We start from the raw sequence: 18,879 nt of genomic DNA, 5'->3' as shown, positions 1-18,879 counted from the left end.
TTTGTAAGTCTTTCATATAACCAGTATTTCTGGCTACTTAATGTGAATTGTTATAATCGAAAATTGACATTAATTATTGATACCAGTTGAGAAAGGTCTCTATTTGCGTAATGATTTATCTTAATAATTAGAATTGTTTTACAATCGAGTTCTTTTCTCAGAGAGTTGTGGAGAAATTATCAAATAATACAGATTACTCAGTTGAGCTGCATGGACAATAAAAAGTGGATGTGGAGGTGCGGCTGTAAAACTTAGCTTCACCATTGGTAATCCTCCCCATCCATGCCTTTTGACTTTCTGAGGTGGAACCTGACCTTGTGTCTTTCTTGAATCTGTCCCACTGAGCTGAACAATAGCTTGATTGATAGAGCACACACACTTTGAATATAAAAGATATAATAAGTAAACCATAACAAGCAAAAATACCGGTAAAGTAGTTTTGTTTTACAATTAATCAATTAAAAAAAACTTTCGGTTTAGCATACATAAAGGACTTTTATTTTTTTAGCTCAGGAATGGTATTTCTTCTATCTTTTACAAAACTTCCTGGTAATTCATGCAGCCAAAACCATACAGAAGCAATAATGCAGTTGATTTTCTTATTCGCTCAGAAGTATTTTAGAAAAACCGTAAATAGGAAACAACCTAAACATTATATGTTAATTTGTTCGGCGAACCATTAGTTCATTTACCAAACAGGGTTGCAGCAAAAGAACAGAAAAGTAAATATGCCCCCATTGCACTCTAGGCTGGAACAATCTTGTCGGTCCTTGAGATAACCGATAGCTAAAAATTTTCAGCGTAGGGGCTGGAGTTGGAATCATGGCAAGATTGCATCAGCCCTGCAGTTTTACAAGATATGAATTTAATACATTGTGTTGTTGCTTGTCAGTAAATAACATTTCTGATATTAATTTAGGTTGGCTTTAGAAACGCTGTGCATGGTACTGACATTGAAAATTATTACAATGACGGCAATCTTGTTGGATTTTCTCGAGGAAATAAGGGCTTCTTTGCTATGGTAAAATCAGGATCAGCTTCTATGACTATGCAAACAGGTAACATTATTTATTTACTAAGATTCAATTTGCTCGTGGTTATACTTTTCCATACGGTGGTTGTTTTTTTTTTTTTTTTTTTTTTTTTTTTTTTTTAAAGGAAGTAAATTATCTATTGTTAGATCGCCCTTGTTAAACTAACTTGTTTTTATAATGCAAAATATTCTGCTTGTCTGAAAATTACTTCAAAGTGGTTTTGTGTGTTACTCTAAGAAGTGTTCTAATAACTTGTGCTGTCTTTTCGTAAATACATTTAAAAATGGAAAAAAGGTATTAAATAGTTTAGTTGCTACTAGGACATTTTTAGATTACACTCTTAGGACACTTTTTCATGTTGTTATACATTAATTTTTGTAAACTGAAGTACTTTATAGAGCAATTTCGATGAAAATTACAAATTCAGTGTGGATTCTTAAAAAGTGGTACTTCGGTATAATGTTACTACTATAGCCATATAGCCTTATGTGTTTAGCTTTTCCAGACTAATTCTCCACTTTTAAAAAATTTCCTGCATGATAATTGACATGCGTATTTTAAAGATAGTCACAAAAGTATACCTGCTTAGCTTTGAGGGAGATGGCCACTATTTCAGGTTCACCGGGCCCTTTCATGACACTGTGACCTCACTATTACAACAGTATTCCTGTAAATTTTTCTTCAGAGTTACATCTGCGTACCTTTCTCCATAAAATGCTTAGGGAATAAGTGCAGTTAGATAACAGCTGATACATTCACTTAGAGATTTGGACACGCTCCATATTTGAGGATCGAGTGACATTCTTCCCCAAGTTTAACTTCCGTTTACCCATACCCACTTTAACCTACCCCTCCTTTCGATAAGATACCAAGCGAGGCTCTTCTGCCTCAACATTGAGGGCAGCAGTGATTTCCATACTGTGAGTCTCAACATTGGTAATTGATGTTTCCATAATGTGGCGTTCGAAAATTACGGGTTTTAGAAGTGTTAGTCAGAATAATTTTTAGATTAAACAATAGCCTAGGCATATTGCAATACGGCCAGGCGTCGAAGATTATTTGACCTAGCCCATAAACGGATTCTTGTTTTTAATAAAGTTTCCCCTATTTTCAAATACATGATAGTTTTATTGTAATTTCAGTTTTTTTATGCTTGGCCATCATATTATATCTTGTAAGAAAAAAGCGTTAAATCGTCAAGGGAGAAAAATGTTGCCTCTTAATAAAAAGTATTCAGTTGGAATTTCTTTATTTTCTTTCCCATTTTCTGTAAGGTGCACAATTATTGCGAAGATGTGCAGTTGAATCACGAATTTTTTGAATACATTACAATAAAAAGTGGTTTTATTTTAATATTCGTAAAGAAAAAATCAGTTTTAGCTAAAGAATTTAGTAAATTTCGGTGGACATTTTTGTAGTGTGAGTGTACTAAAGGTACCAAAAGCTGATTTAATTTTAAAAATAAAACATCCTTGAATTGAATCTTAACTACACTTCTCTCTGATAGGGCGTTGAGCGGGATCCTTGGCATGAAAACTTTACATTAGATATCTGGTAACACTGTGAAACTTTAAATTTTAAATTAATATTACAAATTTTCTGTTTAGGCTAAGAGCCATTCAATCTTCAACGGTATTTGTTATAGACTTCACTGTGTCTCCCACTTGTACTCTTCGCGCGGATTTGATAAAACTATTAAGACAAACATGTGTGATCTAATGCTTTCATTTTTCAAGGTATTAAGAAGCCAAATTTTAAAATATTAAACCAGACTTCCTTTTTTTTCTCGTCAAATTTTTTATATTTTCCATCTTCTCAGGAATGCCTGCTGGAAGCTACTGTGAAATTATTAGCGGATGTGCCACTCAAATCACTGTTGGCTCAGATGGAAATGCTTTGATTGAAATAAACACTGACGAATCGATCATAGCTTTCTGTCAAGGTTGCAATGGTGATGGACCCGGTGTCATTACTCGTACACCAGGACCAAGTAAGTTACTTTACTCTTGTTTTACTAGGATGATAGTCTAATAGTACTACTACTAATAACTCACTACGACCCCAAGCTACTGCTACACCTCCACCCCAAAATATTCAAAAATTTACTCTGTACACACTCATAGGAATTCCCAGTTTTCTTTTGGTACTTCCTTATGACCTCTTTCCAACCAATTTGGGACAGCATTCTTTTTGTTTGACCCTGGATGGATGGTTAAAAAGTATAATTTTTGGCAGTCTGTCATCGTTTATCCTTAAAACGTCGTCTACTCATCTTGACGTTTCTTTCATTGTAGCTCTAAAAATTATGATTGAACCACATTTTTTACAGATTACTGTTTGATATACAGTCAGTCAAACGAGTACTTAAGACTTTTTTTGGATAATACTTCTTGAAAACGTTAAATAATTGTCCCCTGCCTTTAAAAAAATTGACGCTTTACAGTCATACTGACTAATGTCGTTACATTAGCTTTGAATATTCTTCAATTTGTTCGTAGGCTTATCTTCCTATTCTTCCAAACTTTTTTCAACTATGAAAAACACCCTGTTCCTTGTTTATTCTTTTTTTTACTTCTTCAATGCATCCACAATTTTTACTAATAAAACTTCTTAGGTAGGTGAAGCTATCTACTTGATCGATTTTCTCGTTACCTAACATCACCTTCATTTATTCTTAGTCTAAGCGACTTGTTCTTCTTAGCATTAGTTTTCCAGCCTATTATTGCACATTGAGCGATCACAATCCTCCAAAATTTGCTAAATTTTTTATCTTCATTAAAGCTGTTCTATTGGCTGAATCAAACGGTCGTTCGTAATCTGTAAAACTCAGCAATAGAGGGGTCTGATGAATCCATAATCTTCAGTCAAGTATTTAGATTTTTCAACCACATGTTTCAAGAGCTTGTTTGTCACACTGTAATCTTATGTATCTTATTTCTAATATCGTAGCCACTGTATTTCAAGGATTCATTTACCACATAATAAACACCCAAGGTCTTATTGTTTCTTTAGTCTTCTTAGTACTTTTTTTTTATATTCCGCCTTGATCAACTGATAAGAAAAGAAAGTCTGAGACGTCGTTCCTGCGTATCCCACTCTTTTCGTTTGATGATTAATATAAGATATACATGAACAAAAGCAGAACATAAAAGGAAAACATGTATTAAAAAACTACCACACGCTAACTGAGTTGTTGTCACGATTATTGTTGGCAGGTTTTTTAGCCAAAATCCATGGAACACAAATTTAAGGATCAAATAGCTGATATGTCTATGCCTTGAATTTGGATGTTGATATAAAAGAAAGAAGTTTGATTTTGTTGCGACATATTTCTAGAAAGGAACAGTCTTTTCAAGGAGGGAACTTGAACCCCACTCTTGTCAGCTTTGAAAACTTCTCCTACACTGTAAAAAATTGCTTTCCTCGTTCTTTTGTTCCATGATTAGGACAAAACCCCAACCCTATCTCTATTTCCTTGCTCCTTGCCCCACAAATTCTTGATATGTTGATGAGTATCCCCTTCCCGCTCCACTGCTAGTGGTTTCCACTTCGCTATCAACACAGCTTCTTTCTTTGGAAGTTGAATAGTATACAAAATGGCGGTACATTTTTGATTTCTGCCAAACTTCCTTGCTGCCATCATTTAAGTAGGCTTTATAGCCTTTAACACCGTCTAATTTTGTTCGTTATTATGGGCAGCTGCCTCCTCATGAATTTTTTTTTCATGGTTGTGACTGTCAACAATTGACAGGACATACCATCTCTACCTCCACATCTAGGTTTCCTTAGTTCAGCGTTTGGGAGTCGTTTGATACAAGCTGCTGATACAGGACTGGTAGGATCTATTGTTTGCCCTCCTTTAAGAGTTTTAAATGTGGTTGACTTCTGTTTGGACTCGATGGTTAAAACTATGTTACCTGTCTTGTCTTGTTCCCTGTTGCTTGTCTTGATCGAGATTTAAGAATAGTACTGGTACTTTACTATTAGCCCTCGTTCCAGAATTAGGCTCTTCTCTGATTAAAAACGATGTAATTTCATAATCAATGAGTATGTTTTTGTTGAATGGCAAAAGTTCATAAACATATAATCCTGATACAGCATTGCTCGGAGTAAAAATCAGTACTTATGCAGTCCCCAGAAATTGAAGGATATAACACATTGAAACTGGAATGGCTGATTATTCACCACACAGTTCGCAAAAGTTCTATTTTAGTGAACACTGAATGGGAAACTCGGTTCTATCTAGTGTCTGAAGTTTATGTGAAGTGTAGCCCTAATGGAAAGGATAGCAGGATAATGTGATTGTATTCTACCAGCTGTATTGCATCAATTGACTGATGGGATTAGCGATTCTCAAAGATCAGAAAACTGTGACTCTTTGCGTTTGGGCATGCATAGGATATGAAGTATTTCATCTACTCAGTGAATATTAAAGCATTGGTCAATTATCTTTTACTAACTCTAGAGACAGAGGTTCCAGAGGTTCCCAAGGGTTTTCTCATTGTCATTCTTGTATCAAAAAGCTTCATTTCATTACCATATGTACCTGGTTTGGGGGAGAAACTTTCACGGGTTTTACGTAAGTTTGGTATTGATACATGTTTCCAATCGCTGAGGCCAATGAGTAGTTTTTTTAGTTCTGGTAAGGATTTAACTCGGGGAAATTTAGTAAGTGGGGTGTATACAATTCCGTGTTCTTGTGGGAAGTTCTATATTGGTAGGACTCACCAACAATTTGTTGAAAGGTTTATTGAACACCGTAATTCAATAGAAAAAACCCTACAATTAAGCAAGCCCCCAGAAACTTTCTTTCAGCTTTAGCAGAGCATATTTGGCTTAAACCAGATCATTTTGTAAAATTTGATGAAGCCTTGGCTATTTCTAATGATAAGGGTTACACCCAATGGGCCAGGGAAGCCATAGAAATTAAAAACATATGTTTGCTAACCTTTCCATAAATAGGGACACGGGTAATTTAAATATTGACCCAATTTATGATAACCTTCTAAAGAGTGAATCAATTGTCAATAAGGGAGTAAAGATTTTAAATAATCACCAGGGGACTATTTTACCTGTTAGACCAAAACGATTTGCTTCAGTAATAGCTAACAAAAGGATTATTTCGCAACTGAATATTTAAAGTAATTTAAAGTTTTTTTTTATTTTTCCTCAGCTACTCTGGTGTCCTCACTGAAGTAACTAAATATTAGCATCTTTTCCCTACGTGGATTAGTTTGCGCCGATTGTACATTTTTTTTTTTTTTGTGGTGGTTTTATTGGTTTTTAGTTTTATCTTGTTTTTTTTTTTGTGTATTTCGTGCTTAATACGACTTGTTTGTATACAGGTGAAAAATCCGCGTTTTTTTGTTTCTGTTGTTTTTATTTTCTCTCCACTGGCCACAGTCTCGTTTGTTTGTTTGTTGTTTTTTTTTGTTTTTTTTTTAGATTTTTCTCTTTGTTGGTTTTTCATTCTAGGGGGGTCTCCTTTTCTCTTGAAAAAAAAAATGAACAGATCTGAAGGATTCTGTTTCAAAGAGCCGATAGAGTTAAGCATTAAAACTTAGAAAGAGCAGAATTCAAGATTTACTTGTATGTTCTATATAACCAGGACAATCCTATGTGGCAGTACTTCGGATATTTCCTAAGCATAAATCTACATATGTATTGACACCAAAAATACAGCATTGTAGGTATTCACAGTAGATTGTGCAGATACTCTTGGCTACCTAACATCTCACTATCCATAACCAATACATAAGAATATTTTTTTTTTTAATTACATTGGCACACTCACAACCAAATCAGAAATCTTAAAACCTATGCATACAAAGTCTTCGCCAATCTGTATCTTGAAAACTGCATGGGTTACTCAAATGAAATTCATGCAAACATATTATATTAGAAAACATATACAGAGCGTAAATCCCATTACAAATTTTAGGTTGCATCATGTAGGTGAACATGCTGACCCAAGTACTCACCCAAGTTCCCCTAATGAAAAACTATTATGTCATCTATTAGAATCAAAATCTTGAAAGAAAATAGCACAGTAAAATCCCAATTGTACTTTTGGCAAAAACATCCAAAATCTTCTATCTATTTGAATTGTGCAAAGGTAAATAGGATGATTAGCTAAGAATATAATTTTCAAAACACGACGAAAAATGTTTTGTGACTAATTTTTCAACTGAAAAAATTAGTGATACACAAAAATAACAAAAAAAGAACTAAAGACAAAAAAGCTGACGGTTAATACTGGAATAAAATAACATTGTTTTCGTAGGGGTTGATTGGGTCTGAAACACAAGAAAATTGTGACAACTACTTTAGTTAGATGTCCTAAATAAATAAATACATGCTTCAAATCCATTTTCCCAGAACCGTAGCCCTAGTTAGCAGAAACAGGACACTAACTTTCCACATAAGGGGGATTCCCCCATGATCTTAAAAAGGATAAGAAATTAAATAAAGAAAAACATTTCTTCGAATGAAAGTATGCTAGGGAGTCTTTTTCAGGCGGAATTGTAAGCAAGAAATTTTCTGGAGGGACTGGCAACGAGGATGGAATTCTTCGGGGATAAGGTGCTGGCGGAAGAATTTTACCTGGGAGGATTTTTCCATGTTGGATTTTTTTTTGGGGGGGGGGGTATTTCCCATGAAGCGGGGCAGATTTACTGGGCCTATTTGAAAAGCGATCCGAAAAAAGTGTTTTCTACTGAAGGTAAGGAGTAATATTAAAAATTCATAAGAAACAGAAATTATTCCGTTCATGAGGGGGGCTTCCCCCTCCTCAATACTCCGCTCTTCGCGCTTAAGTTTGATCGCTTGTCTTTAAGAACAATTCCTGAAACACAGTGGGCAGTGTAATTAAACTCAGATCCTTTCTTAAAAGTTCTTAAGAAACTAGCGTGAAGAGAGGGATATTGAGGAGGGGACAGCCCTCTTCTTATACGGATTATTTTTTCTTCTTTTCAAGTTTTAATGTTACTTCTTACTTTCAGCAGAAAAAACTCGTTTTTTTGCTTTCTTGTTATTTCTTGTTTTTTTTCTTGTAAAATTAAAGATGGTATTTTAATTTGAAATGAGAAAAATACAGGCAAATAGATTAGCAGATAAAGTTCACTATCAGAAGTGATTTCAGCAACTATATTGTTTTAGCTACTTCGACCACGTCAGGACCTACTTTGCCACCAATTACTGAAGGCAATCACAGAACAGTTGTTTTTGTGTTTGCACAGACAAATCCAGGACAGGATTTGTTTATTAGAGGAGGAATCGATCACCTTGTTCGGCCAGGATGTGTGGAAGATGCGGAAACTTCGGAATGTGCTATAGATATCAGTGTAAGGCCTTTTTAATAGTTTTTTCAAAACTTTCGACTTTCCTTTTATGAAAGTCGAAAGTTTTTAAGAAAAATTTAAACGAGATAAAACAATATATTTGTAGGGAGACCATTTCTCCGGTATCTCCCCCCTCCTGTGTAGGATAATATTATTTACCGTTTACTTAATATTTATCAAAGAGTTTGTGGTAACGAACTTCAAATAAGGAGCGACTCCCAAAGCTCTGAAAGACAAGATTTTATAATAATTAATACATCACAAGACTTGGGCTCTTATGCTAATTAAAAATATAATATTAATTAAGTTTAATGTTATCTTTCAAAAGATATTAGCCTGAGAAAATTCGTCTGATTTTCGAAAAAAGTGCGAACACCCTAAAAAGGACAGTGATCTTGCTGAAAATCACAAAATTAGATTCGTAATATCCGAGAACGCAATCGTAGAGGTTTCAATCTCCTGTTGAAACAAAAATGTGGGATTTTTCACTTTTTACCCCAGAAGAAATTATCACAGATGCTTGTTTTTTTCTCCGGGATGATTGCGCCGAACCGATAGCCCTAAAAGATCAAGATAAGCCTCATTCGAACAAAAATTAAAGGTTCTAGTGCCCTTTTTAAGTGACTAGAAAATTGTGCCCTGGGGAAGTGTTTCCTGCCATTTTGAGGCACCAAACTACAACAAAGAGGACGAAGTTGCTGCTAATTGGAAATTCCGAGATAGTTAATCGACTCAAAGGTATCAAAAAACTGCACATTGAGCTTGCCAGCTGCATACAAAGTAATGTTGCATGGCGGTGTATTCGTTCGTTGGAAGTCACGCAGTCAATACGCGTTAAATGGCTAGTATAGATGTTTGTCTTAATGCTTACTTTTAGCAGGTTGATTTAACTGATTTTTCTTAAAATTATCTCTAGTGATGTATAATTACGCATCAGCTATTACAAAGGAGGGGTGGTGGGTCCTTATGTAGGTGGAGGGGGATAGATACACAAGAGATTAAAATTTAATGCCCAAATTGTCCAAATCTTCCTCAGCCTAAAAATAAATATTGTAAGGGGTATTGGGCAATGGGGTGAAATTAATCGTTCATCTCCTTTCATTTATAAGCCGAAATAATGGTGCTGTGGAGTAATAACTCGCTTCTTATTGTGGAAACACACTCTGACATTCATTTTAGAGCTATGTTTTTACAAATTACACTCCTTAGACTCTTAACTTTCAGATTTTTGCAACTAAACCTTGCACAAAGCTTTCTTTTGTCTCTTTTCAAATAGTCGATGATAATTAGTACCGCATAGTGGACAAAAGATTAGAAAATGCGGTTTCTAGCTATGAGGCAAAATTACTTATATTTTAATGTCCTCTGATATTTCTACATTTGAATAGTATGGTATATTTTCTTCCTCAAAATTCCCCCAAAGTAGTAGCCCCATGATTACTTCAAGCACATCCTTAGGGACTACTCCTTTCTCCATTGGTTCAACAATTCAAGAAGAATGTCTAACCACGATTTCTTCTTTTGGCGATAAGGTCTTGAAATTTTGGCGATAAGATCTGGGAATTTCGTGAAATTCCCAGTCCCTGCAAAATTTCCAGGTATAATTACTTGGAATGTGGTCCGTATACTAGAAAAGTAGCAATAATAGGGAAATTAAGACAGGGAAATTAGCAAGTGAAGTTTCTGGTCCCTCGCACCTGTTTCAAGCTGGTAGGATTCCTATTTTTGGCTAGATTTGGCGTGTCCTTGGCAAGAGTTCAATGTGCATGGCAAGAGTTCAGTACCCTTTTCGGGTTAGGTCAGGTGAATTTCTGTGAAAAACCTCTGACGTCACACCACCCCTATCAAATTCTCAGGACAGCTTTCTGACGTCACGGTAAACACCCTTGCACCTGTACAATGTAGTCAGCTGTTTCTACCGGAGCCTTGTTTCTAAGCAAGATTTTAAGTGCATGTTTCGTTGTGTGGCAAACCCCCTTTGAATTTCTGTGACAGTCCTCTGACGTCATGTGACATAGCCCTATTTGAAACGTCGAAACACCCTCGCCTTTAAAGGGTCAGGTAAGTGGAGCTACCCACCCCTCAAGTCGTCAAGCCTACGCAATGCGGTTACCGGTTCTATTAAAGGGAACACCGTTGCCAAGTCTTCCCATACTTTTTTCGCCCGAAACCCCCAAAGCGTTTTTTCTTCTTCGTTAACTTAATGGCGCTATACACTTTATGTAAGATCAGTGCATCTTACGCATTGACAGCGCATCCATCACAGCCAGATAATACCATTTTGACATTTTTCACCCAAAAGCCTCAATACATTTTTTTTCGGTGTTTCATTTTTTCGCTCACAACACCTTTCAAAGTTTTTCTTTTTCTAGAGTTCTTGATCCCACCAGGACTCGAAATGTCATTCCCTTCCAATAGTACAGCGCCCCAAGCAAGTCGTCCATGAAGCCATTTCCAGTATTCTGTATCTGGAACCATATTCTAAAAATAACCCATTGCGTTTGGATTTTCCCAAGCAATTCACACCACAGTAAAGAACTATAACTACTCTTTAACACCCCTCTCTCATCGCCCCATCTCCCCCAAAACACTTTTAGACGTTTCTTGTTTAAAATTTTATTTCAGGTCATTCATTCGGGTTTTCGCAAGCACTTCACGCCACAGAGTATTTAAAACGCTTCTCGGGCTTTCCTTGTTTTGGTAATGATTTTACAGGTTGACCGTGATTTCTACACTTTGCCGTCGATTTCTACGCTGGTTTTGATTTCTATTTTATTTTGTGTGTGCTTTTTTGTTTTTGTTTTTTGTGTTTGTGTTTTTTTTTGTGTTTGTGTTATTGTGTGTGTGTGAGTTTTGTGTTCGTGTGTGTGTGTGTATTTTTATGTGGGTGTGTTTTTGTGTTTTGAATGTGTGTGTGTTTGTTTGTGTGTGTGTTTGTGTGTTAGTGTTTGTTTGTGTGTGAAGCAAAACACACACACACACACACACACACACACACACACACACACACACACACACACACACACACACTAAAATAAACAAAGACACACAAAAACACACAAAACCACACCATTGGAATTTTTCCCTTGAACTGTAAGACCTAGAATAGTTTTGCAGTGTTGTGTCACGATTTACCTTCTCACTGTTACACTCTGTAGATGTTTTAACATTCGTTTGGAATTTTTTCCTTACAATGCAAGACTTAGAAATTTTTATGAATATTTTAGGAATATTTTTTGTAGTGTTATGTCATGATCTACCATGTCACAGTTACACTCTCATGATGTTTCAAAGTTCATTTTGGAATCTTTTCCTTGAAATGTAAGTCTTGGAATATTTTTTTTGTAGTGTTGTGTCGTGGTTTACCTTGTCACTGTTACATTCTGTCAGTGTTTAAAAGTTCAAGTCAGGATTTTTGCGTTGAAATGTAACACTTGGAATATTTTCGTAGCGTTGTGTCTTAGTCAACGTTACACTAAGTAGATGTTTCAAAGTTCAGTTTGGAATTTTTGTCTTGAAATGTAAAACTTGAAATATTTTGCAATGTTGGCTCATGGTTCACCATGTCACTGCAACGTTCTGTTGATGTTTCAAAGTTCATTTGGGGATTTTTTCTCGTTGAAATTTAAGACTTGAAATATTTTTTGTGGTGGTTTACGATGTCACTGTTACACTCTCTTTATGTTTCAAAGTTCATTTGGAATTTTTGTTTCGAAATTTAAGACTTGGAGTATTTTTTTGCAGTGGTTTATCTTGTCTCTGCTACATTCTGTCGGTGTTCAAAGTTTATTTAATGATTTTCTTCATGAAATGTAACATTTGGAATATTTTCGTAGCGTTATGTCTTGTCACCGTCACATTCCGTAGATGTTTCAAAGTACATTTTAGATTTTTTTTATTGAAATGTAAGACCTGAAATTTTTTTTTAGTGGCTTGCCTTGTCACTGTTACATTCTGTCGGTGTTTCAAAGTTAATTTCAGGATTTTTTCTTTGAAATTTAACACTTGCAATATTTTCGTAGCGTTGTTTATTGTCAACGTTACATTCTGTAGATGTTTCAAACTTCGTTTGGAATTGTTTTCCTCGAAATGTAAGACATGGAATATTTTGTGTAGTGTGGTGGTTTACCTCGTCACTGTTGCAGGCAAAAGGTAAAGAGAGACATACCAAAAGTTTGGTTCATTTAAGATCACTTAGCCACGACGTTAAGTGATCTTAAATAAACCTAACTTTTTGCATTTCTCTCTGTATTTTTGTGTGTGTGTGTGTTATTATGTTTGTGTGTGTGTTTTTGTGTCTGTATTTCGTGTTCGTGTGTGTTTTGTCTGTGCGTGTGTGTTTTTGTGTGTGTGTGTGTGTGTTCTATCTGGAAATCAACTACGCTGAAAAAAATGGATATCTCAAAATTTTGATTGGATGTGTTTGGGGAAAAGGTTGGTGTAAGAGGAGGGTTAGTTGCCCTCCAATCACTTCCTATTATTAAAAAGGGCACTAGTCCTTTGAATTTCCAATCGAATGATCCCTTTTTCAAGTTTTTACGACAACGCTTTCAGTAAAACCCTTATTTGACCCCAGGGCATAACTTACTACCCTTGCCCTGAAGATGCGGGGGATTGTCCAACTCAAAGATATAATTTCTGGACCTTTCAACCACGCTGAACAAAATGGCTATCTCAAAATTTTGACTGGATGTCTTTGGGGAAATGTTGGGCGTGGAAGGACTGTTAGTTGCCCTCCAATCACTTTCGACTATTTAAAGGGCACTAACCATTTCAATTTCCAATCGAATGAACCCAGTTTGGAAATTCTACGACAACGCTTTCTATAAAAACCTTATATTCCCCAAGGGCATAACTTACAACCCTTGCCATGAGGGCTGTGGGGGTAGTGGGGGGGGGGGGTTTCATCCTCAAAGACCTAATTTTCCAGAACCTTCAACTACGTGAACAAAATAACTATCTCAAAATTTTGATTGGATGTATTTGGGGAAAAGGTGGGCGTGAGACGAAGATTAGTTGCCCTCCAATCACTTTAGACTTTTAAAAAGGGCACTAGCCCTTTGAATTTCCAATCGAATGATCCTTTTTTGAAGTTTTCTACGACAACGCTTTCTATAAAAATCTTAAATGCCCTCGGGGCATAACTTACAACCCTTGCCCTGATGGCTCTTGGGGAGTGTCCTCCTCAAAAACATAATTTCTATCTCGAGATCAACTACGCTGAAGAAAATAGCTATCTCAAAATTTTGATTGGATATGTTTGGGGAAATGGTGGGCGTGGTAGGGGTGTTAGTTGCCTTCCGATCACTTTCGACTACTAAAAAAGGCACTAGCCATTCCAATTTCCAATTAAATGAATCCTTTTCTAAGTTTCTATGACAACTCCTCCGATACGAAGTACCCTGGTCTAAAGGAAAAAAAAAATATAATATATTGTGCCAACAACGTTCTTTACTTAGGCAGTGCTACTGCGCTGCCTATGATTAAAAATCCCTCTCAATTTTCTCCAAAAATCTCTAAGATGCAAATAATTTCTTTTGATACCTGTTTCTGAAATTTTTCTGATGTGCCTTTTTGACAACCCTGAAGAACACAATGCGTTGTGAATGAGTTTAATATTCCCCTCGGCATTCTATGAAAGTTTCAACTTGATGCCCTCCACTGTTTTGCAGATATTTCCAATACGGCCTTTTGACAGCCTGAATGCACACAGTGTCTTTCGATTTAATTAAACATATCCTTCAACATTCCCAGGGATTTTCAGCTTAATACCTTTTGAGGGAATTTCACATCCACCATTTTGACAACCTAGATTCTTATAGTGCCTAGTGATTTTGCCATTCAAGAGATTTTTCACATATGCTCTATTCTTACCAAACTTCCTTCAACTAAGAAAAAGACCCCTGAACCTTGGCTATTCTACTTTTAACATTTCCACCGTTATCCACCGCATTCACTGATAATACTACCTAACCAAGTGAAGCTTTCTACTTGAGATAGACTTTCTTGTTGAGTAACATCACCTCTTCATCCTCTAATATTTCAAGCCTAAGGAACCTTGTCTTCTTAACATTTATTTTTAAATCTGTTCTTGCACCCTAAACCCAGTGCTTCCATTTCTACTATATTTTAGAGTAGACTACTTTATTTTGAATGTTTCTCCTCTAATATTTCTAGACCTACTTTAGTACTTTATTTCTACTTTAAATTTGGATTTTCCTCTTTTTTCCTTGCCAAGCCTATAGATTTCTGTTACGGAAATAGGAATTTTGGATACAACGGTGGGATTTCGGTAAAAGCGATTGACGAACGTTCTAGTATTTGTTGGACTTGAATAGACCCGTGAAATTTGAAGGCTAAACCCTCGAAACATTCAGAAATTCATTCATTTTTTTCCTGTATATCATTGCACATCATTTCTTGTCTGTAAAATAAATATAAGGTTATGATGAAGTTTTCTTTTTATTTTACAAATACAATTTAATGGCGGAAAATGTTTCAATTTACTGTTTGTTCTACACTTTTGGGAATTTGACAGGAATGTGAGTTCTATTAAATGTATAAACTAAGGTCTGAATACACACTCAAAAACTGATTCAGCATTTGAAACATTGAATCACTACAAAAATACCTGCTAAAGAGCAGGACTGGAGCTGCTCAGTCAAGTCAGTTTGCAAAATCCATTTTGCTGTATTTCAAGTAATCCCATTTTGTTACTTTTAATCAGGTTAACTCACTTGGCACCACAGAACATTATGCTAAATACAACGCTTGGAATACAGGTGAAACAAAACTTGATTGGTATGGCGTTCAATCAGGCCAAGGACTTTATAATGGTGCTCCTGCAGAGGGAACAGCTCTTGCATGGACTTCCAAGTCCTCCTCCGATCCAGGATTTCAACCACTCAACGTGTAAGTAACAATATTAGTTACTTTCAAAAGAAAATATCTTTACCTTAATTAATCATTACTTTAAAGAATGCATTTAAAAAAAAGTATATTCAAACTTAGTCCCATATATTATCATCTTTGCTTTACTTTTTTTTTTCGCCCAGCAATTTTGTTTTGAAAGAATGATCACAAAAACTTGGGAGCGGGCTCATTAAATCAAAATTTGATTGTTCTAGTAAAAATTTTCTAAGTACTGAAAATAATTTAATAGGAAGCCTCCACTCGCTCATTTTTTACCCCTGGGACACCCCAGTAGCCCCTACCCCATGGCATTGGATAAAATGTTGAAAATGCCATTAAAAGGCTCTGTCAAAATAATCAGCTATGATTAAAAGGCGTCGTCAGACTTAACATTTTTCAACATGCTTGGACCAAAAGGATTTATCATATTCTAATATTTCAGATCAAAAGACTAGAGTGAGTTAGTGACCCATGTAACGCTGCCCGATTTCCCTATCACAAAATTTTAACTGAAGAATAGGAATATTGCATCTTGATTGAACCAGATGATACAAGAATTTTAAACTAGTAAGGTTTGAGGTACAAGTAGAACTGTGACCTCTCATTATTCCTTATTGTCATCGAAGAATTTTCGACAGAAAATTGGTCAGGTTTTTTTCTTTGATAGGCTAAAGAACTTATGGGGAAAATGCCATGGGCCAATTGGACATGATATGCTTTACAGAGGCTTAAGCCCAATATTTGACATTTTTACGAAAGTGCGGAAATATGCTGGGAGTGATTGGGATAGACACCTTAGGACAAGAAAAAGAGGAAGTGAATTTCTAAGGCGTACACCACTTCAGTGGATCACCAATTTTTCGCAGGGAGGAACTTAGAGCCCCATGAGATTTGATGGGCACATAGTTACAATCACTCCTTCAATTGTTTTTAGATAACTAGGTTTTTTTCGGTCGAGGTGCTAACACGCTTCAATGCTTTAAAAGTAGGACAGTCTCTGAATTGCAAAATTTTGAAGCTTAGTAGTGTCAAGAGTGTGACGGCCAATGACCTGCTATTTCTTGAGGAAAGTGTCTTTGGATGCAGGTAACCTCTCAGCTCTCTGATCTCTTCCCTGGTAACCTTCTGAAGAGACCACAAGTCTCAGACAATGACTCTAAGAAAATCAATCAACGATTTTTTCAAGTCCAAAATTATGTCTAGCACATAATTATCCACCCCCAGTTGGCTTACAGCTTCACTGCCTTGCACCTCAGCCATTTTTCGTTAGCTTGTGTGCATCCTTCTCATTGAATTTCTTTACAAGTGGGCTTTTTGTTTAGAGAGAGAAAAAAAAGTATGACTCCTTCATGTGTCTTCCACTAATTTTATCAAACAGTTCGTCGTAGCGAACTGTAAGTAAGGAGCGACCCGGCTCAATAGTAACTAAAACTTTAAAAAACGGAATTTTGATACACGTAGATACATCAAAAGAATTGGATTTTCCTGCTAATTTGGATATTTAAGTTTAATCAAGTTTAGTCTTACCCATCAAAAGTTACGAGCCTGGAAAATTTGCCTTATTTTCGAAAAAAGCAGGAAACTCCCCCTAACAGTGATAGGATCTTAATGAAAATCAAACCATTCAGCGTATCAGAGAACCTGACTGTAGAGGTTTCAAGCTCCTACATGAAAAAAATGTGGAATTTTACATTTTTTGCCAGAAGAAAGATCACGGATGCGTTTTTTGTTTTTTTTTCCAGGGGTGATCGTGTCGATCAAGTGGTCGCAAAATATTGCGAGAGGGCTCATTCGAAAGGAAACTAAATGTTCTAGTGCCCTTTTTAAGTGACCAAAAAATTTGGAGGGCAACTAGGGCTCCTCCCACGCTAATGTTTTTCAAAATGTCACTGATCATAATTGAGATAGCCATTTTGTTCAGCATAGTCGAAAACCTAATAAATATATCTCTGAGGATTACTTAATCTCCCACAGTCCCCGGGGGAAGAGCTCCAAGTTATGAACTTTGTCCATTGTTTACATATAGTATTTGTTAATTGGAAGTATGCAGACGTTTTCAGGAGGTATTTCCGCTGGTTGGGAGGGGGGTCAGAGAAGGAAGCTACGTTGAATGATCTTTCCATGGAGGATATTGTCATGAAGGAAGGGGTATTTCTATGAAGAGGGCCGCCGGATTTCCCAGCATTATTTAAAAAAACGATCAGAAATTAAATAAAAAAAAGCAAGTTTTCTTAACTGAAAGTAAGGAGCAACATTAAAACTTAAAACGAACAGAAACTATTACGTATATGAGGGGGTCTCCCCCTAGTCAGACGTCACTCTCTACGTTAAATTTTTTTTAGTACTTTCAAAAAATCTATCTATTCTAATCAAACGGCCTTTGTGATTCTGGGGTCATTCTTAAAGAATTGGAACAAAATTCGAGATTTAGCGTAAAGAGCGAGGTATTAACTAGGGGGAAAACCCCTCATCTGCGTAATAAAAATATACGAATCTAGAAGTTCGTTACGTAAGTTGTTTCGTAAGTTACGTCAGATCAAAATTTCGAGAAAGTCATTTAGGTAAAAAAAAAAAGTAAAATTAATATGCAATTTCATTTTTATTATTCATGTACGGTTAGCCAAAATCAAAGCTGCATTAGTTCAAAAACGTTCAGAAATTAAATAAAAAAACAAATTTTTTTTAGCTGAAAGTAAGAAGCGAGAATAAAACTTAAAACAAACAGAAATTATTCTGTATATGAAAGAAGCTGTCCCCGCCTCAACGCCTCGCTCTTTACGCTAAAGTTTTTTATTGTTTTAAAAAATAGAGTTGTGAAAAAGAGTCAAACTTTAGCGTAAATAGCGAGCCGTTGAGGAGGGGACAGCCCCTATCATATACAGAATAATTTCTGTTCGTTTTAAGTTTTGATGTTGCTCCTTACTTTCCGTTAAAAAAAAACTTGCTTTTTTTATATTTAATATCATAAATAACAACGGTTCTTGATTGATACAACTAAAATTAATTGACAAATTGACAAATTATTGTCTTTAACAGATAAGCAGAAACAAATTTCGACCAAATTTCAAAAATTTTAATTTTATTGTACGCAGATATCTGCAGTGTATACAGCAAAGTTGTGTAAAGATGGCAGCATATTCATGGTTAGTAAAAAAAAAATCGCACCATTTTCGTGGATTTTATATTTGAAAAACCTAAACATTATTCCTATAGCTTTGTACCTTATGTATTAATTTTAGATATGGGGACCACTATTGGATGGTAGACATAATAATGGACTGCTCAGACTCTGAAGATGGATGGTTCGAGCTAAAGTCTTACGGAACAAACGGTAAACAGTTCTACATATTATTACCGTCAATTCATCATGTTGAAAAAAATTTCTTTATTTTTAGCATGTTTTAAAATAGGCTTTGGGAAAGTATGTATGCTTCCATTTCCTGTAAACCAGGACAGTTCTAGCCAACATTCATTTAGTCTATATGGACCTTATTCTCCTTCTTTGACGAGAAAACTTTCTAGGGTCTGTTTCGGTCCCGACCTTGAATTCGGTGACTTAAGCTTGAAAACATCACATATTCATCAAAATTAAA

General features: G+C 35.7%; 1 protein-coding gene across 1 annotated transcript in view; it reads left to right on the top strand.

Moving 5' to 3' along the window:
* LOC148953247 (alpha-amylase 1-like) overlaps nt 1–18,691 on the top strand; it is a 74,954-nt gene extending 56,263 nt beyond the window's left edge. The window contains exons 9-13 of the mRNA XM_089088420.1: nt 920–1,058; nt 2,854–3,024; nt 8,193–8,377; nt 15,102–15,286; nt 18,526–18,691. Of these exons, the coding sequence (XP_088944546.1) occupies nt 920–1,058; nt 2,854–3,024; nt 8,193–8,377; nt 15,102–15,286; nt 18,526–18,691 (846 nt within the window). The remainder of the gene's footprint in view (nt 1–919; nt 1,059–2,853; nt 3,025–8,192; nt 8,378–15,101; nt 15,287–18,525) is intronic.
* Nucleotides 18,692–18,879: the final 188 nt, after the last annotated feature.

This window comes from Artemia sp. Qi Xiang Cuo, chromosome 4 (genome assembly GCF_049724085.1).
Source record: "Artemia sp. Qi Xiang Cuo chromosome 4, ASM4972408v1, whole genome shotgun sequence".
Lineage (NCBI taxonomy): Eukaryota > Metazoa > Arthropoda > Branchiopoda > Anostraca > Artemiidae > Artemia > Artemia sp. Qi Xiang Cuo.
The sequence above is the reverse complement of the archived record's forward strand: the minus strand, read 5'-3'. Positions and strand labels throughout refer to the sequence as shown.